The following is a 24,348-nucleotide window of genomic DNA, read 5'->3' on the forward strand; positions in this document are numbered from 1 at the left end:
CTCAAGGTTCTGTTCTTGGGCCTGTTCTTTTTAACATTTATATAAACAATATTGCTGCAGGGTTGTTGGGTAAGATTTGCCACTTTGCGGATGATACCAAAATCTGCAATAGAGTAGACACACTGGATGGTGTGAATAACATGAAGAAAGCCCTGGCGAAGCTTGAAGAATGGTCTGAAATTTGGCAGCTAAAATTTAATGTTAATAAATGAAAGGTCATGAATTTGGGCTGCAAAATCCAAAAGGAACAGTATAGTTTAGGGGTTGAAAAACTTATGTGTACGACAGAAGAGTGGGGCTTGGGTGTGATTGTATGTGATGATCTTAAGGTGGCCAAACAGGTTGAAAAGGTGACGACAAAAGCTAAAAGGATGCCAGGTTGCATAGGAAAGAGGTACGGCTAGCAGGAAAAAGGAGGTATTGATGCCCCTGCATAAGACTTTGGTGAGACCTCATTTAGAATATTGTATACAATTCTGGAGGCCGCATCTTCAAAAAGATATAAAAAGGATGGAGTCAGTCCAGAGGAAGGCTACTAAAATGGTGCGTGGTCTTCGTCATAAGGCATATGGGGACAGACTTAAAGATCTCAATCTGTATACTTTGAAGGAAAGGCGGGAGAGGGGAGATATAGGAACACAGAAACATGATGGCAGATACAAGGCCAAATGGCCCATCTAGTCTGCCCTTAGAGACATTTAAATACCTACGTGGTGTTAATGTATTCACTGCCCACTTTTTAATTTGAATTGTACATCGCTTAGGAAATTAAATAAGCGATTTATCAAGCATTAATAAAAACTTGAAAAAACTTGAAAACTTGAGTCAAGTCTCTTTCATTTGAAAGGAAGCTCTGGAATGAGAGGGCATAGGATGAAGTTAGAAGGTGAAAGGCTCAGGAGTAATCTAAGAAAACACCTTTTTTTTTAGTTCAAACTTTATTAAATGTTTACATTCTACAGAGAAATGCAATGCACAAATATATTATAAACATATGTAAACATACACAAGAAAATTCTTAACAGAAACATACCATTATCTACCCATCCCACCCTACCTAACCCCCACCCTACTTCCTATTTGTCTGGCAGGCCAATCATTCCATCACTCATATTGCTTAACGAAACCGTCCAAGGGGCTCCAAACATCCTTACATATGGTCATATTCCCCGATCTTTCAGCCAAAAATGAAAATTCAACAGTGTAAAATCCTTCCAGTTTTTAACAATTGACTGTATTGACATTCCAGACAGAATCAAGAATAATTTGTTTTTATTTACCATCAGTAAGGTTGCTGAAGTAGCACGTGCTCCGCTTATCACCATACCTTGATAAAGGCATACGAACTTCCAATATGCTTTATATTTTATACAACACATCATGCCAGAATGATTGAACCAATGTGCAGTAGAACAAAAGATGGTCAAGTGTACCCAGTTCTTTTTTGCAGCTCCAACATGCATTAGACTTATTAGTGTCCAATTTTTGTAACTTAACCAAAGTCCACAATGTAAAGAGTTTGTCTTAACGAAGCTGAGGCCGTGCACCTTATTCTTTGAATCCATATCCTGTTCCAGTTCTCAGGTGGAATCGAACATTGCAACTTCCTTGGCCAAATAGATAAGACCAGAAAGGTTTCCTGAGTAGGTATGAGCATAGGCGCTTATACCAACTTGAAGCTTCATTCCCTTGAATCCCCACAGTATAACATATAATTGTCAAGCTTGGTTGGTCCATTAAAGCAGTGTTTTTCAACCGCTGTTCCGCGGCACACTAGATGTTGCCTGGTGTGCCGTACGGTGCAGACACTGATTAGGCCTCAGGCCGGGTCCCGCACGCGCTCCCATGAGACTCCCCCACGCGCTCCCATGAGACTCCCCCGGTCCCCGCTGCTGTTCAGTTTCGATCTTCTGCTCTGATGCAACCGGAAACAGGAAGTTGCAGCAGAGCAGAAGATTGAACACTGAGCAGCCGCGTGTGCGCGGCTCTTTGGGAAAGCGTGCATGTCGCCGAAAAACAAAACCTACAAACTAAGGTGAGGCGAAGGGAGAGAGCTGGCTAAACAGTAGGATCGATTGGGCAGGCAAGTGGTGGCTGCGGGGACCGTGGAGAACCTATGGACCGGTGGAAATAAAAGAATTATTTTGTGGACCGGCAAACTACTAGGACTAAAATTTTAAAACCCCGTTTCTGCCCCATCTCCGCGAGCTTGGTCCCCGCAAACCATCTGATCCCATCCGTACAAGGCTCAGTTATGATTTTATATTGAATGTATTTTATTAAAGTATAAAAAGAAACAATATTCTGTACAATTGTCAAAATTATTACAGAATGCTACACAGAAATATCATGCTAACAGAATACCGCAGACACACGACAGGAATAGTGTTAGGGGAGTGCAACTAGGGCAACTGCCCCCTGGTCAGAGAGAGCCAGCTGGAAGCTAAAGAAGCACTGCCTGGGCTTTGCAGTCCCTAGTTATGTCTGACATCAGCTCTAGCAGGATATATATTTCAAGTCTGATATATTCTAACCAAAAAATAGAAATAAAATTATTTTTTTCTACCTTTTGTTGTCTCTGGTTTCTGCTTTCATCTTCTTTTCACTCTCTTCCTTCCAGCGTCTGCCCTCTCTGTCTCTTTAATCCAGCATCTGCCCCTTCCATCCATTGTCTGCCCTCTCCCCCTTCCATATGGTATCTGTCTTCTTTCTATGCCCCTTTCCATCCAGCCTCCACCCCCTCTCTCCTTTTTACATGATTCATTCCAGCATCACTGCTCTCTTAATTTTTATCTCTCCAACACCAGATCTAGCATCTTTGTCCCTCTGCTTATTTCTCTGCTGATGCCCTTCCCATCATCAATCTCTCTACTTTCTCATTCCTGTCTCTCCCCTTCCCCTCCTCTAATCTCCCTACCAGCTGTTTCCATCTTTTTTTCCTTCTCCCTTCCCTCCTCCTCCTGTCTAGCAGTATCTCTCTTCCCTTCCCTCCTCCTCTCCCAACATCTCTCCTTGCCTCCAGGTCCAGTAGCAGTTGTCCCTTTTTTTCCCCTTGTCCAGCAGCTTCCCAGACTTCTTTCCCTCCTCCCCTCCCAGCAGCATCTCTCCTTCTCCCTCTCTCCAGGTCCAGTAGCAGCTGTCCCTTTTTTTCCCTTGTTCAGCAGCTTCCCAGCCTCCAACAGTGGCTTTCTCCCTTCCCAGCAGCTCTCCGTACTTGCCAGCGCAGCGATTTACTAAGGCAGCCTTGGGTTCTTTGATGGGTTGTGCCGCCTCTGAGGAAAGGGGAAGTTGCATCATCAGAGGCAGCCACGACTCAGTAAAAGCCCCAAGGCTGCCTTAGTGAATCGCTGCACTGGTAAGTACCGAGAGCTGCTGGGAGGGGAGAAAGCCACTGTCGGAGGCTCTCCATGATCTCGCCAGCCCTGCGCAGACCAGCAGGAAATTGCAGCGCGTCAATCTCACCGGCCCTGCGCAGACCGCCAGGAATTTTCTGCGGATCGGCATCAGTCCAAGGACCGGTGGTTGAAGAACACTATGATAGATAATTAATTAAATAAAAAAATCTCCTTTTAATTTTAATATTAATTATGAGCCCTCAAGGGACAAACAAACCGCTTTGGTTATACCACAGAAAAGCAGTATATCAAATCCATAACCCTTTAACTTATCTTCAGGAGTCCACAGACCTATATTAATCCCCCTCCTTCTGCTGCAGTGGATCCATAAATAAGTTTTCCACAACCTAAGATTGCTCTGGGGATGTTACCTTCTCCTGAAGGCTCTGCACCATTGCGACAGCCATTATTTAGCCCTATAGACAATAAGGCTGGGCACCCTTTTATTCTAAGTAACAAACACCAAATATAAATTTTCTTTTTCCTTCCTTTCAAATTATAATACAGTAAATGATTAACTTGGTGAGATTTGCACTGTTAGACAATAAGGTCACCATACAAAGGTATTTGGCAAGATGTGGCAGGAGAAAGATAAATAAGAACAGCCAAAACTAGTAAGACCAAACTTCAGACTCCGGCCCTAGTTATCACTAACAGCCACAGACCCAAACCAGAGTTCCCTGTAGCAAACTGAACCCACCTGGCCTCCAATATGCCATGTAGAGAATGACATGGAGACAAATATTTCCCCGTCCCCGCAAGTTTTTTTCCTGTCCCTGCCCCATTGCTGCAAGCTCCATCCTCATCTGCACAAGCCTCAAACTAGAGAGCTGCATGGGAACAGGGACGATGGAAATCCCGCGAGACCCACGGGTTCCCCCTTTGGGTCACGGGGATCCCGTGGGGACACCCCCTAGGGTCACGGGGATCCCGTGGGGACCCCCCTAGGCTCACGGGGTTCCTGCGGGGTTGGATCGCACTCGAGCCGCGAGGCTAGTCTCCGTCTCCTTACCTGCCCTGCCGCAGCACACAGCGGAACGGAAGTCTTCCCGATGTCAGCGCTGACGTCGGAGGGAGGGCTTAAGCAAAGCCTTCCCTTCCTCCGACGTCAGCGCTGACATCGGGAAGACTTCCGGTCGGCTGTGTGCGGCAGGGCAGGTAGGGAGAAGGCAATGGCGTACCAAAAGGGGGGGGGGGGGGGGGGGCGGTCCGCCCCGGTTGCAGCCATGGGGGGGGGGAGTGTGCACAGCCGGTCAGGTCCCCTTACACTTTTGGCGCTTCCCCTGACCGACCGACAACAGGCCCGGCCGACAAACCTCCCTGCCCTGTAGCCGCCAATCTAAATTATGTTCTTACAGCAGCTTCAATACTCCAGCTGCTGTAAGAAGGTAATTTAGATTCGCGGCTACAGGACAGGGAGGTTTGTCCAACAGGGTCTGTTCTGTTGTCGGTCGGATGGGGAAGCGCCACAAAGGTAAGGGACAGGGAGGGAGAAAGGGAGGAAAGGTGGAGTGGAGAAGAAAAGACGCTTAAGGGAAATGGGTAAAACTGAGGGGGGAGAAGGCCGCTGAAAGCACTGGGGAAGACAAAGGGGTGGAGGAGGACGCTGAAAGGACATGGGGAAGACGGGAGGTGGGGAGAAGGATGCTGAAAGGACATGGGAAGATGGGGGGAGAAGGACGCTGAAAGGACATGGGAAGACGGGGGGGGGGAGAAGGCCGCTGAAAGGACATGGGGAAGATGGGGAGGGGGGAGAAGGATGCTGAAAGGTCATGGGGAAGACAGAGGGGGAGAAGGACGCTGAAAGGACATGGGGAAGACAGAGGGGGGAGAAGGACGCTGAAAGGTCATGGGAAAGACAGGGGGGAGAAGGACACTGAAAGCACATGTGGAAGGCAGAGGGGGGGGAAGGATGCTGCCTGACAGGACATGGGGAAAATGGGGGGGAGAAGGACGCTGAAAGGAAATGGGGAAGAGAGAGTGGGGAGAAGACGTTGGCAGGGAAGAAGACAGAGATGCCAGACTATGGGGGGAGCGAAGGGAAGAAGATGGGTGCCAGACTAATTTGGGAGGGGGGAGAAAGGGAGAGGCACAGTAACAGAGCAAATGGAAGACGCAGAGAAAAGAGAGACAGTGGATGGAAGAAATTGGATGAGAACATGAGGAAAGCAGAAACCAGGCAACAAAGGTAGGGAAAAAATTATTATTTTTTTTTTTTTTGCTTCAGGACAAAGTAGTATATTAGTTGTGTTAATAAAAATTTATAAACATTAGAGGCTCTGGTAGAAACCCGTTTGCAAAGTATGTATCCTTCCCAATTAATATTTCCAAATTAATAAAGTCTTTTTGCTTATTTTTAAATGGGTTTCTACCAGAGCCTTTAATTCAGTAGCATAATTAAATGAAATAACTATTTCTGTAGTTTATAGGGACGGACGGGGACGGAGGGGATTCCTCATGGGGACAGGCGGGGACAGAGAGGATTCCTCGTGGGGACAGGTGAGGACGGGTGGGACTTTGTAGGGGACTGGTGGGATTTCTGTCCCCGCGCAACTCTCTACCTCAAACACTTTAAAATCATAAGTGTTCAAGGCTTGTGAGGTTTAGGCAGAGCTTACAGGAATGAGGCAGGGACAGTGACAATGACAAAACTCATGGAGACGGGATGGGGAAATTGAGACAAATTTCTCCCCTTATCATTCTCTAATGCCACTCTCACCCTTCCTTACTGACAGAACTGGAAAGCTGATGGTTCAGTCTATCACTTCCCAATGAAAAGGCTGCAAATATTTCTTGTAGTATGCAATCTATATATATAAAATCAGAGGTGTGTATGTGTGTATGTGCCGCGATCACGCAAAAACGGCTTGACCGATTTGAACGAAACTTGGTATGCAGATCCCTCACTACCTGGGATGATATGTTCTGGGGGTCTCGTGGCCCACCTGCACACGTGGGCGGAGCTACAAACATAAAATCAGCTTTCACCCATTCATGTCAATGGAAAAAATGTAAAAAGCTGCCATTCTCACAGTAATTCAAAAACGGCTTGACCGATTTGAACGAAACTTGGTATGCAGATCCCTCACTACCTGGGGTGATATGTTCTGGGGGTCTCGCAGCCCACCTGCACACGTGGGCGGAGCTACAAACAGAAAATCAGATTTCACCCATTCATGTCAATGGAAAAAATGTAAAAAGCTGCCATTCTCACAGTAATTCAAAAACGGCTTGACCGATTTGAATGAAACTTGGTATGCAGATCCCTCACTACCTGGGGTAATATGTTCTGGGGGTCTCGCGGCCCACAACTCTATGTTGCTTGCTCAAGGGTGGGTTCACCCAAGAATTTATATGTTCTTGCTCCTGGAGGTGAAACTAAAAATGTTGTTTATAATCAAGTTTTGCGTTAGTTGTATTGTATTCATTTTGTCAAATATTTCACATTATAATTTGAATATATGTGTGTGTGTGTATGTATGTATGTTCCAGCATAACTCTTCAATGCATGGACAGATTTCAACCAAACTTGACATACACATTACTTACTATCTAAGGACAAACACTGTGGGGGTGGGAAGGGGGGATATGTAAAAATGATTGAAAATGACAGATTTTAGTATCTACCCCATAGTGTTTTCGGGCTCACAGATGAATACTCAGCATAACTCTGAAACGCATGGAGAGATTTCAACCAAACTTGGTACACATATGACTTACTATCTGGGGAAAAATATTGTGCAGGTGGGACGGGGTAAAATACTGTGGGGGTGGGAAGGGGGTGATATGTTAAAATTATCAAAAGCGACAGATATTAATGTCCAACCCATAGTTTTCGGGCTCGCAGAGATGAATACCGACACTCCCGATGCCGTTTAAGTCTAAGTTCAGCCCCATAGAGAGGGACATTCCTTTGGGACATGTGGAGGGTAGGGGGTTGGGACATGGGGTGGGGCATATGGGACATGTGGGGGGGGGGGGGGTAGGGGGGGGGGTGGGACATAGGGGGGTGAGACATGTAGGGGGTTGGACATTTTGGGATAAATAAATATCCGGGCAACGCCGGGTAATCAGCTAGTCACCAATAAAAATAACAAAAAAACAAAACTTCAATAGTCATCTTAGAAACAGACATATGATGGCAGATAAAGGCTAAAAGGCCCAGCCCATATAGTCTTTTACAGTAATTACTTACTATATCTTCACCCAATAAATACACTCGGTTATACTATATTCACCCTATATATACCTCATCTTATGCATTTAGAAACATAGAAATATGATGGCATATAAAGGACAAATGGTCCATCTAGTCTGTCCATCTGCAGCATCCACTATCTCCTCCTCTCCCTAAGAGATCCCATGTGCCTGTCCCATGTTTTCTTAAATTCAGACACAGTCTTTGTCTCAACCATCTGCACTGGAAGACTATTCCATGCCATCAACCACCCTTTCTGTTAAAAAGTATTTCCTTAGATTTGGTCCCGATCCTGGATAAAACCGCCACCGGAACCACTGCAGACAGAACCCAGGATGAGACGAACCTAGGGCGAGGTTGCTCCTGAGGGTCCGGACCCCGAGCTCTGAGAATTACTGATGCAAACTAACCACACAGGAATCATGCAGGGCATGTACCTGTGGGCTACAGACCTCAGCCCTGAGACTCTGTATCTTCTCACAACCAGAGATGCCCCAGTGTAACCTGGATCCTCTGAAGCACCAAAAACCTGATTCAACTCAAGCAGAACAGACAGGAGAGCAAGTCTGAGGGGTGGGGCATGAAAACAAATAGCAGGCTCTCTACAACCCTCACTGCTAATGAGGGTTTAACCTCCTCGTCAAGACTAACAGTCCTGTTGCACAAGAAACTACTAGAAAAAGTTCCTTTCAGAGACTGAACAAATCGTGACACAAGGAGAGGAGGAAGAAGAGAAACCAGAGGAAATCATAAGAATTGCTGCTGCTGGGTCAGACCAGTGGTCCATCGGGCCCGGCAGTCCGCTCCTGGGTTTACACTGAAGAGAACTCAGCGAATTACAGAATGCAAATAGCAATGTCTCAAAAATAATCAGGATAGAATGATTCATTTTCAAATGATTTCTGCCTTCATTTCTTTCCCAAATGTGGCCAACCCAGGTGCCCGTTTTAAATCTGCTGCTTCATGGCGACTCCCTCATTATGTGAAGAGCCCGATTCCTAGCATCCTACTTGCTTCCTTAGCAAAGCGCAGCAGATGCACGGGGGGGGGGGGGAGGGGGCTCCTGGGGCCGACGCAGCATCTCGGCCTCCTGAGAAAGGCGCCTTTGTGGAGGAGCGCGCGCGCGCAAAGGGCCCCCTGGCGATGCGCGCGGCCCTCACCTTCTCCACGTTGTCCACCGTGAAGTCCAGCTGCTGCGGCCTCTTCTCCATGGCGGCGGGGAGCGCGACCCGAGCCCGGTCAGTGCATGGCGCCGGCAGGGAGAGCCGCCGCCGACACCCGGGGGCTGGGGGGGGGGGTCGAGTGCCCGAGAGCGCCTGTACCGCCGACGCCGCTCCTTCGGCTGCTACGACAGAGACAGAGAAATCGCCTCGCAAAGCACTAGGGGAGTTGTAGTCCGGCGCCACGGCCTACGCGTCGGCGCGTGGCCTCCCGAAGGAAACGTAGCCCAGCCCAGCCCCGCGCTCGATTGGGGACCGTTACCTCAGACACGCGCTCCTCCAAGGGAAGGGGCGGGGCTGCCACAAGGGAGGAGGGAGAACAAAACCAGCCCCTCCCTCCACCCTCATTCTACTGTGGGGCGTGTAAGCTCGAGCGCCGAAAGGATCAGCTGAGAGAACGAGCGCAGTTATCCCCCCACCCACGCGCGCCTTATATACTGGGGCGTGTCTGTGTGTGTGAGAGAGAGCGAGAACCAGGCATAGCGGCAGATAAAGGCCACCCGCAGTAACCGTTATCTCTTTCATCCCAGGCCCTCTTGAATTCAGACACAGCCTCTGTCTCCACTACCTCCACCTCTTCCGGGAGACTATTCCACATTTCTACCACCCTTTCTGTAAAAAGTATTTCCTCAGATTACTCCTGAGCCTGTCCAGGTAGTGTGCTCAGAGAGGAAGGGGTGAAATTTGGTGGTGTTTTAGAGATAGAAACCACAGGCCTTAGCAGTTTGTTGGATGTGCGTAAAAAATGAGAGGTCAGAATCGAAGACAACTCCAAGGTTGTGAGCAGAGGAGACTGAACATGACAGTATTATCTGCAGAGAGGAAGAACAGAGGAACATGAGCAGAGGGTTTAGGAGGAAATAGGAGCAGCTCAGTCTTGAACATGTTTAGTTTAAGCTCACAGCAGGACATCCAGGCAGCAATGTCAGCCAAACAGGCAGAGACTTTTTCTTGGACTTTAGGTGACATTTTGGGTGTAATAGACAGGTAGATTTGGGAGTCATCAGCATATAGATGATACTCAAAGCCTTAGGATGAGATCAGGGCACCGAGGGAAGAGGTGTAGAGTAGAGAATGACACGGTGGTTGTTACCCGCGGCTAGCCGTGGGTAACCCGCCAAAACGGTGACAGAAAAAAAGGTCACCGCAAGTACAGGGACAAGGCCATTCACCGCCCCGTGGAGCGGTGAATGGTCTTGTCTCTGCAGTTCAAGGAGTGAGCATGCGCGGTCCGCCAGCCCTCGCTTTCCTGCAGGCCGTGTATCTCCCTCCCTCCCTTTCCTTCTTTTCGTGGTGATTTCTATAAGGCTAGCGTTGTATTGCAGCCGGAGCCTTGAAGTCGCATCGCGTGTGGCTGCTGGAAAAGTCTCCTCTGACGCAACTTCCTGTTTCTAGTTGCATCAGATGAGACTTTTCCAGCAGCCAACACGACGTGACTTCAAGGTTCCGGCTGCAACACAACACTAGCCTTATAGAAATCGCCACAAAGAGAAGGTGAGAGGGAGGGAGATGCATGGCTGGCCGGCAGGAGGGAGCTGCTGGACCACGCAAATGGTGCTGGGTGTGGGGGGATGGAGAGAAGACACTGAAGCAGCCTGAAGGAAACTGGGGAAGAAAGAGAGGGGAGAAGACGCTGGGAAATTGGGAAGAGACAGTGAGGAAAAAATGCTGGGAAATGGGAAAGAGAGAGTGGGACAGAAGACGCTGGGAAATGGGGAACAGAGAGTATGAGAAGATGTTGGGAAATGGAGAAGAAGTTGGGAAATGGGGAAGAGAGAGTGGGGAGAAGATGCTGGGAAATAGGGACGAGAGAGTGGGGAGAAGACGCTGGGAAATGGGGAAGAGAGAGTGGGGAGAAGATGCTTGGAAAAGGAGAAGACACTGAGAAGTGGGGAAGAGAGAGTAAGGAGAAGTTGCTGGGAAATGGGGAAGAGAGAGTAGGGAGAAGACGCTGGAAGGGAAATGGGGAAGAGAGAGTGGGGAGAAGACGCTGGAAGGGAAAAGGGGAAGAGAGATGCCAGACTATGGGGGAGCGGAGGGAAGAAGATGGGTGCCAGATCAATTGGGAGGGGGGTGAAGGGAGAGGCACAGTAACAGAGCAAATGTAAGGTGCAGAGAGAAGACAGACAGTGGATGGAAAGAATTGAATGTGATGAGGAAAGCAGAAACCAGACAACAAAGGTAGAAAAAAATTTTCTACTTATTTATTTATTTAGCTTTAGGATAAAGTAGTATATTAATTGTGTTTATAAAAATGTATAAACAAAGCCCTGCCAGCTGAACATCTCTTTCTCTAGCTCAGGAGCCAGGATTTTGATTTATAAGGAAGGAGGAATAAGCTAAATATTGCAGTACTGAGGCTTGTATGGATGCTGCGGGGATGGGGATGTAGCGGTGAAGGGGGTGGGGCTGTGACGGGGACATTATGTTTCCCCATGTCATTTTCTAGTATAGAGAGTGAAAAGAAGAGGTCCTAAAACAGAAGCACCTATAATGCCTTAAAAAAATAAATCAAACAATAAAAGAAAAATAAATAAATATGTATATTTATTTATTTTTCTTTTATTGTTTGGTTTATATATATGAAAAGGTTAAGAACTATAAAACACCTCAACCAGACATACCCCCCAATTAAGGAGGTCAAACGGAAAAAACTATATGAGGGTCTCCTAGCCACTCAAGCAGCCAAACTAAACAACCAAATCGCCAATCTATTGACGGCATCCCTAGACTACAAAACTTTTAGAAAAGAAATAAAGACCATACTCTTCAAGAAATCCCTGAACAAAGAAATAACACCGCAAGTTTCAAATACCACCTTCCACTAAAGCCAACTACCCCAAACAAATAACCATACTCATTTCTTACTCTCTTTGAAAATGACCAAATTTCTTTTCTTTTTTTTTTTTTTTAAAGTTCTTGTTGTAATACTTCCTTAATAATTCTTTTGTAATCCGCCTTGAACTGCAAGGTAATGGCGGAATAGAAATCCCCAATGTAATTACATTACTTTAGTGATTTCTATTCCGCCAATACCTTGCGGTTCAAGGTGGATTACATAAGATTTATCAGGAGTTACAAGAATTGTAACTTTACATAAGAATTGTCATAGGAATTACATAGGAGTTATATAACAATTGTCGGGAACTTGAGGCGATACATGTTGGGTAATTAGGAACATGTAATAAAAATAAGCAATGGTAAGGTAAACATTTAAACAGAGTTATAAAGAGAATTGAAGTCAATAATAAAAATGATAATAAGCCACCATCAGAAAGAACCTTTTAAAGTGGGCAAACCAAAACGAGATGGGGGAAATATTCCCTAGCATATTGCCAGATGATGTATCAACCAAAACAATGGTTTAATAATGTAACCGCCAGTCAGATTAGAAAATAATTTATGATACCAATGCTATAAAAACAAAGTAATCACAAATATGAACTTGCAAACACATAAAAATAAAAAGGAAGAAGAAACCAGAGTGCTGTCACAGGAGCTCTATATATTTATTTGTGACTATCTCTGGGAAAAAGTGACTAAAGTCTCCAGAAAAAAAAGAGATTTTAATGTTTTCTGTTAGAGTAAAGAATTTGTAATGCAGTAGTCCAAACCCCAATGAAAAGGACATAAGGAAAACAGAGACACAAGAGTAACAAAAGCATCCCATTCAAGGTTAGATCACTGAGCTAAAGAACCCTTTAATCTGCAGTTCTTCTAAGCTATGGCATCAAGTTCACCCAAACTAAAACAGGTGCGCCAGGGCATAATGCCAGTGACAAAAATGCAATCATCTTCCTGAATAGGCTGATTTTCAAAGCACATAGACCTACAAATGAATAGATGAGTATATTACTGTGGAATGTTGCAAGTCTATGTTAACTCCACTAACTTGGAACAAGAAGATGTTACTGGCCAGACTTTATGGTGGGATAGGCTGGAGTGGGCTTGGACGGTAACTTCAGCATTTGGAACCTAGGGCAATACCAGGTGGACTTTACAGTCTATGACCCAGAAATTTCAAAGAAGAGACAAGTTAATTTAATCTTGTATTTTTAATGGGTATAACTAATGGGCAGACTGGATGGACCGTTCAGGTCTTTATCTGCTGTCATTTACTATGTTACTATGTAAGAGGACAGAAAAACTGGCTAAAAATAGCAGACTAAAAATAACACTAAGGGGCTCATACAGGGCAGGATTAATTCTTCGAGGGCCCCTAGGCACCATGCCCCACCCACATTTATCTGTTTTCTTATTTACTTCTTTATTTCCATAAGAACATAAGAACATAAGCAGTGCCTCCGCCGGGTCAGACCACAGGTCCATCCCGCCCAACAGTCCGCTCCCGCGGCGGCCCAAACAGGTCACGACCTGTCTGAATAACCAGAAGGGGCCCCCTTGCCACCTTGGTTTCCCATTTTAGTCCTATCTTCCCATCGAAGTCCTAACCCTCCGGTCTTGCACATTCACGACTTGGTTGGGTTTCCATACTTATTACCTGGTTAGCTTTCTATACTTGTATTACATCCCAGCACCTCTCTCAGTATCCCACAATCCCTTTATCCCTCAGGAATCCGTCCAATCCCTGTTTGAATCCCTGTACCGTACTCTGCCTGATCACTTCCTCCGGTAGCGCATTCCAAGTGTCCACGACCCTTTGGGTGAAAAAAAACTTCCTTGCATTTGTTTTGAACCTATCTCCCTTCAGTTTCTCCGAATGCCCCCTCGTACCTGTTGTCCCCTTCAATCTGAAGAATCTGTCCCTATCCACCCTCTCTATGCCCCTCATGATCTTGAAGGTCTCTATCATATCTCCCCTGAGCCTCCTCTTTTCCAGAGAGAAGAGCCCCAGCCTATCCAACCTCTCGGCGTATGGGCAGTGTTCCAGCCCTTTTACCAGTTTTAATTCAAAACAAACAAAGATTAGCATACCAGTGCACAGTTCTTCTTCTATGCAACCCCCAAACATCTCTGAACAAAACCCCCCTTCCTTCCCTTCCCACCTACTTGCCCAGGACTTTAACTCTAAACCCTTTCCATACATATATAAAAGTGTTCAAATGCATTGTAAAGCAGTAATACTATCCAAAACATAAGTCTATATTAATAACCAAGTTTGCAACTCCTCTCAACTGCCTCACTCTATGTCGTCCAACTGTAAACCATATGTATGGATAAAAATACATACATATGGGTAACTACTCTAGTATGTTCCACTCCATGTATGTTAATTTGTAACAAAACAACAAGGCAAGCGGTTCACCAAAGAATCCAACGTGGAACAAAAGAAGATAGGCAGCCAATAAGGAGGTTCAAATCAGGTATATTCAAGGTGCTCCCAGGAACCATGCCTGATGCATTTCGCCAAACAAGGCTGGTCAACGCTAACAGAAAACCATGTCTTTCATACACACAGAACCACCCTCACCCAGTATGGAATAAGTAATCACAAACTAAACTCCCTACCCCCTTTTTACAAAAGCACGGCAGAGGTTTTTAGCGCTCGCTGGCGGGCTGAATGTTCTGTGCTGTTCTGATGATCATAGGAATTCTGTGACTATCAGAGCAGTGCAAAGCATTCAGCATGCTGCCTTATGTTATAAACTGAAGGAACGGTACAGTTTAGGGGTGAAGAAACAGTGGTGCATATCCCCCAATACTGAACAAAATATGAAGATAGCAGATGTAAATTTGAAAAAAGAGAAATAACAAATCACTTTACAAATTAACAAATAAAAATAAAACAAAAAATGGAAAATAAGATACCATTTTATTGGACTAATACATTTTTTAATTAGAATTCAGAGATCAAACCCTCTTTCCTTAGGTCAGTAAAGTATACTACTGTTACAGTATCTGTCCTGACCTGAGGAAGGAGAATTTGGTCTCTGAAAGTTAGCCAAAAATATATTAAAATTAGTCCAATAAAAGGATCACAGCTAAAATACTACTTTATCTTAAAGCAATAAAATAAAAAAATAGACCTTTTTTTCTACCTCTGTCATGTGGTTTCTGCTTTCCTCATCTTCTTGTCATTCGCTTCCTTCTATCCAGTGTCTGCCCTTTCCAGAAAATCTCTACCTCCCTCTGCCATCTCTCCTTCTGCTCCCCCCACCCCTCTTTGGTCTAGCATCCATCATCTTCCCTCTGTTCCCCCCATGGTCTGGCATCTCTCTCATTCCATCTCTCCTTCTCTCCCCCCTGTGGTTTTTAGTGTCTCTCTCTTCTCATTTCCTCCACTCAGATCTGATATCTGTCTCCCCTGTTTCTGGGAATTCTCTTCTCTCTTCCCTTTTCTTCTCTATTCTTCCTTTTCTATTTCCTGCCTCCGTCTAAATTAAATTCTTTCTTACTATTCAGTCCTCAGTTTCCCTCTTTTCACTGTGTCTACTTACAGCTTGCTACCCCTTTCCTTCATCTCTCCTCTATCTCACTAACTCTATCTTCTTCTCCCCATTCAGCATGTGGGAAAGCAGCAGTGGTGAGGAGGTGAGGGCTCCTCACTGCTGCTTCTTTCCCATATGCACCTGAAGCTGATGGCACAAGTTCTCCCTGCTTCCATCATCTGCCCCTTCTCTCTCTCTCTCCACCCCAGGCAATTCCATCAGTTATCCTGCCCCCCTCAGTGAATTGCCTGGGGTGGAGGGAGGGAGAGAAGAGGACAGATGATGGAAGTGGGAAGAACTTGTGCCGTCAGCATCAGGCACATGCGAGAAAGCAGCAGCAGTGAGGGGCTAGAGGTTATCTTCCTCTCATTCATGTCCTTGCCACCCCCGTCTCTTGGTCGGTCCCATAATTTCCAGCATATCCCCTCCCTCCATTCTTGTAGCCTAGCATCTCCTCTCCTGACATCTCCCTGTCCTTTTTCCTTCACTATCTTCCTATTCCATCTCTATTCCCTTCTGTCCCTCTCCCCATGATCCGTCATCTCACCACCTCTCTCTTCCCTCCTCCTCAGGGTCCAAGATTGCTGCCGCTCTCTTTCATGTTGTTCTCTCCCCCCTGTCATCCTATGATCTAGCACCCCTCCTGCCCTTGTCCAACATTTCTCCTTCTCTCCCTCCCTCTCATCCCCTGCTCCAACATAACGTACTTCTACTGCCCTTCCATCTTCCCCTCCCCAGGCCTGTGACTTCCACTCGTTTACTGCTTTCTTCTGTCTCTGCCGAAGCCCCCCCCCCCCACAGCGATCGGCAACACCGGGGCCCCCCTTGATCGGCGAAACAGCCCCCCCCTCGATTGGCGAAACAGGGCCGGCAACTGCTTTCTCCCGCCGCTGCCGAAGCCTGTAAATAACTTTAACACATGCCGCGGGGCTCTAACAGTGCGTGTGCTGTCGACGGCTTCCTTCCTCCTTCTTCCCCCTCATGACATAACTTCCCATTTGGTTGATGGAGGAGGAGGAGGGAAGCCGGTAGCGTCATGCGCACTGTTAGAGCCCCGCGGCGTATATTAAAGTTATTTACAGTCTTTGGCCCTGTTTTGCCGATTGAGGAGAGACCTGTTTCACTGATCGAGGGAGGGGCCGGGCTGTCGCCGTCTGAAATTTTTTTTTGAGTGGTCTCCTTCAGTGGGCCCCCCTAACCATTTTGGGCCCTAGGCACGTGCCTACTTGGCCTAGTGGTTAATCCAGCCCTGGGCTCATAACAGAAACAGAAATATGTCTAAAAACCCACCCAAATCGGCACTTAGACGATCAAAAAGACAGGTTGTCCAAGTGCCAATAATCGAAATGGGCTTTTAGATGTATCCAGAGACTTTTTAGTCCTCTGCATTTCGTTGTGCGCTCAGAGCTGAAAGAGGTGTTTTTTAAAGAGTGGTGTGGGCGGGATGTGGGCCATTCTAGACTCAGTCGTACTGCAGGGATAATAAAAGTTTTACAAGGCTGCCTGGTCGGAACTTATATGTTGCGACTTAGGCGATTTAAAAACAGATCTAAGTGCCCAGAATATATCTAAAATCACCAGATAACCACTGCAGATACAAAGTACAGCCCCCCACACACTCCCCCAATGATCACTGACACCCCTCCCCCCCTAAAAATTGGAATAAAAACGTACATACCTGCCTCCAGAACATCAGCACCTGGCATAAGAAAGCCTAGTAAAGCTGCACAGAGGTGGCTTAAGTAGTCTGAGGTGGGCTAGTGAACCACAGAGAGGAGGACCCAGGCCCTTAAGCCACTCTAACCGCTGCAATCATGGTGGAAAATGTGAATCCACTTTAAAAAAAAAAAAACAATCCCTACTCTACTGCCATATAGGTGGCACCTGCAGCCAAAGGGCTATTGGGATGAAAGACAGGTGGGTATAGTAGGTTTTGGGAGGCTCACCATGACCTGCAAGGGAGTTGTGGTGAGATGTTTATGTGGCACCCTTTTTGTGAAGTTAACAGAAGTGCCCTATATAGTGCTCCACTACTATGTTGCCATGTCTGTGTGGCCAGCCCATCAATCACTTTGCTGGCCCCTTCCACATCCAAAAGGTCTTGTTCTAGCGTATGGGACTTGGATGATTTTTTGGACGAGAATGTAGTATAAATATAGACGTACTAGTGGTCTGGACGATCAAATGGCTGGATGTAGAAGTAGACGATATTAAAAAAAAATTGGACGTATTTTTCGAGAATGGACTTTGGACACCGCCAAATTTGGGTGACTAGCACCCTAGACCGAAAATGGACTTAGACGTTTGTTTTGATTATGCCCCTCCACATTAGGCTAAAAGATCATAAAACTGAGAAACAGATAGAGAGAGAAAACAAACAAACATATCAAAGGAAATCAGGCTAATAGGACCAACACTCAATTTGTAACTGACAGAGTTAATAGATGTATTTAATGTGAGAGTGCGCAAAAGTTTAAACAACCACGATATGCCCTGCCAGTGCTAATAAAGTTACACTAAAACCCCCCAACAATTTTTATAGGCCTTGTTCACATTAGACCCCAGATATGGGGCCTGACAACCTACACCCTAGGGTGCTCAGGGAGTTGGGTGATGTCTTGGCGGAACCGCTATCCGCGCTCTTCAATCTCTCCCTTAGTACAGGTAACGTCCCGATGGACTGGAAGACGGCTAACGTCATTCCACTCCACAAGAAAGGCTCCAGGATGGAGATGGCAAATTACAGACCAGTGAGCCTCATATCAATAGTGAGCAAACTAATGGAAACCCTAATCAAATGCCAATTGGATAGGATCATGGACGAGGAGAATCTACAGGATCCCCGCCAACATGGATTTACTAAAGGGAGATCCTGCCAATCCAACCTGATCAGCTTCTTTGACTGGGTGACGAGGAAGCTGGATGCTGGTGAGTCCCTGGACATCGTCTACCTGGATTTCAGCAAAGCATTTGACAACGTACCACACCGTAGGTTGCTGAGCAAGATGAGTTCTTTAGGATTGGGCGACACATTGACCAAATGGGTTGGGAACTGGCTTGGAGGTAGGCTTCAGAGGGTAGTGGTGAATGGCACCCCCTCCGAAATGTCAGAGGTGATAAGTGGAGTGCCACAGGGCTCCGTCCTGGGCCCGATCTTGTTCAACATCTATATAAGAGACTTGACAGAAGGGCTCCGAGGTAGAATAACATTATTCGCCGATGATGCCAAACTAAGCAATGTAGTGAGCAAAAGCACAACAGACAAAAATTCAATGGCAGACGATATGATGCATGACCTACTTCTACTGGAGCGCTGGTCTAGGTCCTGGCAACTCAGTTTCAATGCCAAAAAATGCAAAGTCATGCACCGGGGAGCCGAAATCCATGCAAGGTTTACACCCTAAATGGCGAGATCCTAACAAGAACTGAAACAGAAAGAGACTTAGGGGTGATTGTCAGGGAAGACATGAAATCTGCAAACCAAGTGGAGCAAGCTTCATCCAAAGCAAGGCAAATCATAGGTTGCATACGCAGGAGTTTTGTCAGCCGTAAACCGGAAGTCATTATGCCACTGTATAGATCCATGGTGAGACCGCACCTGGAGTACTGTGTGCAATTCTGGAGGCCGCATTACCGCAAGGATGTGCTGAGACTGGAATCGGTCCAGAGAATGGCCACCAGGATGGTCTCGGAACTCAAGGAGCTCCCATACGAGGAGCGGTTAGGGAAGTTGCAGCTCTACTCACTCGAGGAATGTAGATATGATCGAGACATTCAAGTATCTCACGGGCCGCATCGAGGTGGAGGAAGATATCTTCTTTTTCAAGGGTCCCGCGGCAACAAGGGGGCATCCGTGGAAAATCAGGGGCGTGAAACTGCACGGTGACACTAGGAAGTTCTTCTTCACTGAAAGGGTGGTTGATCGCTGGAATAGTCTTCCACTCCAGGTTATTGAGGCCAGCAGCGTGCCAGATTTTAAGGCCAGATGGGATAGACATGTGGGATCTATCCGCAAAGATAAATAGGGAGGGTCATTAGAGTGGGCAGACTTGATGGGCCGTGGCCCTTATCTGCCATCTATTTCTATGTTTCTATCCTTTGCTAATAAACCGCTGCTGGGGTTTCTTGGACTTCTCCTTCAATTCTGGATCAGTACCACATATATGACAGTATCTAAGAAACTGTGCAAAAGGGATACAATCTGTTATCATAGAAAATACTGTTGACATAAACGGCCTTTTTTACAAAACCGTGCTAGCTGCTGCCACATGGCAAAAGCCCCGAAGCCCTTTAAATCTCTATGGGCTTCAAAACCGTTAATGCAGCTTTGTAAAAGAGGCCGAAAGTGTCTCTCACTTTTCTGAACCAACACATCGGTGTCACAGATTGAGGAGAGGCGATCCTGCTTGCCTCGTTTGTTTTTCAACAAGATTTAAACGCTGTAATGAAAATGTACTTTAGAAATGCACAGACTCCTGTCCTGGGACAGTGGGTTTGGATTTACCCTGATGTCAATAAGGAAACCCAGGAAAGGAGGAAGCTTTTTCTCAATATGAGGCAAGAAGTAAAGGATTTGGGAGCTAATTTTCAGCTAGCGTATCTATGTAAATGCCTCATTAAATATGCTGGTCTGAAGTATACTTTTTTCGTTCTGGACCATTTACGAACTTTTCTGGATTTAAAGAAGATCACCAAGGGTTAAATTGGTTTATAAATCGATTAGAGGAGTTAATCCCATTAAAGCCATTAGTTTAAAATTGATTTTCTTGCTTATGTAATAAGTCCCCCTTTTTTCTTTTGAGCCACTACCCCACAGAATTAATGTTGGGGGTCTAAGAAGAATTTATTGGTTTCTAAATTGAATTGTACTTACCGAAATTGTTTCTTTTCGTTTTACCTAAACAATCGTTTTGCTTGCTATGTATTTCAAATTATAATAAATAGATAAATTAAAAAAAAAAATAGTTGCTACATAATATTGAATTTCAAACTGAATTCTAGGATGACAAGCATTCACATATAATTTCCAAAGTGTCAATCTATAACCAAAAAATATTGTTTATAAAGTTACCCCAACAAAGCATGTATTCCAAATATTTAGAAACACAGATCCACTTTTCTTCCCTTATAGATGTTCACCACCGTGAGAGCAAATGATGCCCCCACTGCTACCACCAAACACTGCTGATAAAGAAAACCCTCAAACAAAAAATAATTAAGGGTCATAGCGATCTGACTCAGATCTATCAAAAATCGTGTAGGGAACACAAGTGGGCGAGGATGTTGATTCAAATATTTTGGCAACACCATCAGTGCCTTTCCCTGTGGGACAGAGGTATAAGGCGAAGAAGCATTCAAAGTCACAAGCTGGGTAACTTCTCCAAGACTAGGCTCCAATTGCTGAAGCAATTGTACCTGGAGGACAATCACAAGGAAGAAATAGGTAACACAGCAGCGAGACCTGGAAACAGTGGAGGGAATCCACAGGAAGACGAGTCCGGTGCAAGCCAACGCCAGGATAAGGGAAGATGGAAGTGCACAGAGGACATGGACCTACGGCTGGAGAGATGGACATACACCAGGGACACGGACCTGCGGCAAGAGAGACGAGTAGAGAGGACAGCAGTCATCGTGGGGGACTCCATCATCAGACAAGTTGACAGCCACATAGCGGGAGGAAGGCAGGATCGGCTGGTGACCTAGTGGCCAAGGTAGAAGATATAGTGAGCCTCATTGGCGGTGATCCATGTGGGAACAAACAACGTGAGCAACAGGAACTACAGCAGGGAAGCACTGAAGGACCAGTTCCGGATGCTAGGAGGGAAGCCGAAGACCAGAACGCTGAGGGTTGCATACTCAGAGATACTGCCGGTACTCAGGGCTGACGAGAAGAGGCAGATGGAGCTGCAAGCAGTCAATGCATGGATGAGGCGCTGGTGTGAGGAAGAAGGATTCCACTTTGTGCGCAACTGGACGACATTCTGGGAGAAGAGCAAGCTATACAGGAAGGATGGACTCCACCTCAGTGGAGACGGCATGAGGCTACTTGCAAGCATCATCAAGCGAGAAATTGAGAAGTTTTTAAACTAGGAAGAAGGGGAAAGCCCACAGTCAACCAAGAGTCGATAGTTCAGGAAACAGTATACCCAGAGGATACCATGCAGGAAGATTGCAGGGAAGACTCACCGGATCATAGGCAAGACAGAAATCCTGATAGATCGAAAGGGACACAAGAGGGAAGGAAATGCAAGAAAGTAACAGGCCGCAAACTCAAGTGTATGTACACGAATACAAGCAGCCTAAAGAATAAGATGGGGGAATTGAAAGCTATGGCACAAAAAGATAACCTTGACATCTTCGGCATCACGGAAGCATAGTGGAATGAGGAAAAGGTCTGGGACACTGTGCTACCTGGATACAAGCTATACCACAGAGGCAGAGTAGGTCACAAAAAGTGGGAGTATTGCCCTATACATCAAAGAGGGAATTGAGTCTACCGGAGAGAACATGCCGGAAATGAAAAATAAGGTAGAGTCTCTATGCGCCAAAATTTCGGGAACAAATGGAAAGGAAACGAAGATCAGAATCTACTACTGATCCCCAGGGCAGTCTGAAGAAATTGATGGAGAAATGACGGACAAGATTAAACACAACTGCAAGGGAGGCAGCGCAGTTATCATGGGCGACTTCAATTATCCAGGGATAGACTGGGACCTAGGCACCTCCAGCTGCAGTAGGGAGACCAAGTTCCTGGATGCTGTAGACGATTGCTTCCTGGAGCAACTTGTCAAGGAAAATACGAGAGGAAATGCAATTCTGGACTTAATTCTAAATGGACTATGAGGACCGGCACAAGGTTTAGAAGTAGAAGGCATGCTGGGAAGCAGTGATCACAATATGATCCACTTCAACCTGGACACGGGGGCAAAACATCGATCCAGAACGACGGCCACGGCACTGAACTTCTGAAAAGGGAATTACGAATGGATGAGACTCATGATGGGGAAGAAGATTAAGAAGAGGATAAGCACTGTAAAAACGCTAGAGCAAGCATGGTCCTTTTTTAAGGGCACAATCACCGAGGCACAAAATCTATATATTCCACGTATCAACAAGGGATCCAAGATGAAAAAGAACAAGGAACCGGCATGGCTCACTGTAGCGGTGAAGAAAGCAATCAGAGACAAGAAGACTTAGTTTAAGGAATGGAAAAGGTCAAAAACGGATGAAAACTGGAAAAAGCACAAACAACATCAAAGCAGGTGCCATAAGGTGGTAAGAGGGGCCAAAAGAGACTATGAGGAAAATATAGCCAAGGAGGCAAAAAACTTCAAGCCATTCTTTCGATATATTAAGGGGAAATGACCCGTGAAGGAAGCCGTGGAGCCGTTGGATAACCATGGAATAAAGGGAGTGCTAAAGGAGGACAAAGCCATCACAGACAAACTGAACACATTTTTTGCATCTGTATTTACCAAAGAAGATATACACAACATACAGGAAGCCATGATCCTGGGCATATTAAGGTCTGTATGTTTGACATACAAAAACATGTCGTCAGTAAACAAACTGATTCAAAATTCCTATGTTCCTATCTGAATTATTTGAATCGAGGTGTCTGATCTTAACTTGACAGCCAGAGGTTCCAATGATAATAAAAATAATAATGGGGAGAGCGGACCCGCCAGCCTTGTGCCCCACTGCAATGTGAAAAGTTCCGATAGGCATCCATTAATAAAGAGTTGGGCAGAAGGATTAAAATATAACCCCCTTATCCAGTATATGAAGGCTCCATCAATTCCAAACTTTTGCAGTGTCTAAAACAGATGAGTCCAGGAAACCATATTGAAAGTCTTCTTCACATCTAGGCTTGCAATCAAAGATCTATCCCCCGGATTCAACTTAGTTTGCAAGACAGAAAGAAACTTCAGTAAGTTCATAGAGGCTTAGCGCCCTGGGATGAATCTCACCTGGTCTGAGTGAATAAGTAATGGTAAAAAATGATTCAGTTGGGTAGCTAGGCTGCTAGCCAACAGTTTTATTATCTTGATTCAAGAGTAAGATTGGTCTGTAGGAGCCAAGCTGATCAATCGTTCTGCCGGGTTTAGGTAGAATCACCATATGTGCTCTATCATGTGCGGGGTTGCTTATGGGTTCTTCTAAGAGGACTCAAAATAAATGTTTTAACAGGCCTGTGATGTAATTTTGTAAGATTTTATAAAATTCTGGGCCCAGCCCATCTGGACCAGGAGTTTTTGCCAGATGTAACCTCTTAATGGCTTGTTCTATCTCTACAAATGTGATTGGGCTATTAAGCAGCTGTAATTGCTCAGGGGTTATCTGTGGTAGCCAGGGCAGGATTAATTTGTCGAGGGCCCCTAGGCACACAAGTACACTGGGACCCCTGCCCCACCCCATCCCACCATGTGTCCAGGCGGAAACAGGAAGCTGCGTCAGAGGGAAGCTTTGGGCAAGCAGCACCGCTTGCACAATTACAGTTCCCGTTGCCTTTCTTACCTGCGTTGTTTGCCTTACTTTCCGTCGATGGGGGGGGGCTGCATTGCCGATTGGGGTGGGGCCTGCGTTGCCAATCAATGCTGGAGGGGCCCATCTCCGTTTGGAAAAAACAATGTTGATGCCCTCCTTCATCGGGCCCCCCTGACCATTTCGGGCCCTAGGCACATGCCTACTTGGCCTATTGGTTAATCCTGCCCTGGTGGTAGCTGTAAGTTATGGAAAAATGTATCTTCTGTGTCAGCACTATAAAGGGTCAGATAGAAAGAAACAAAGGGGCTTATAATCAAAATGTAAACATGTCTAAAAACCTGCCCAAGTTGGCACTTGGTCATCCGAAAAGGCAGGTCTTCCAAGTGCCGATAATCGAAACGGCTTTTTGGACATATCCAGAGACTTTTTAGGCCTCTGAATCACGCTGAGCACTCAGAGCTGAAAGGGGCATTTATGAAAGTGTGGTTAGGGCAGGATATGGGCCAACCTAGACTTAGTCGTCCTGCAGAGATAATTGAATGTTTGATGAGACTTCCTAGGTGAAACTTATACGTTGTGAGTTAGATGATGTCAAAGCAGGTATAAGTGCCAAAAAGGTATCCAAAGTGACCAGATAACCACTGCAAGGACAAAGTAAA

At 45.9% G+C, this 24,348-nt stretch overlaps 1 protein-coding gene across 2 annotated transcripts in view; it reads right to left on the bottom strand.

The window, feature by feature from the left end:
* The window catches only part of IPO13 (importin 13), a 237,151-nt gene extending 228,086 nt beyond the window's left edge, over window positions 1–9,065 (bottom strand). Inside the window, exon 1 of one of the 2 annotated variants that reach the window (XR_004536602.1) lies at window positions 8,754–9,065. Coding sequence is in view for 1 of the 2 variants with exons in the window: in XM_033916137.1 (XP_033772028.1) it covers window positions 8,754–8,804 (51 nt within the window). In the remaining variant the exon portion in view is untranslated. The remainder of the gene's footprint in view (window positions 1–8,753) is intronic. The other variant, XM_033916137.1, reaches the window with a different exon arrangement.
* Between the last annotated feature and the right edge of the window lie 15,283 nt (window positions 9,066–24,348).

The sequence above is a fragment of the Geotrypetes seraphini genome, chromosome 12, assembly GCF_902459505.1.
Source record: "Geotrypetes seraphini chromosome 12, aGeoSer1.1, whole genome shotgun sequence".
Taxonomy (NCBI): domain Eukaryota; kingdom Metazoa; phylum Chordata; class Amphibia; order Gymnophiona; family Dermophiidae; genus Geotrypetes; species Geotrypetes seraphini.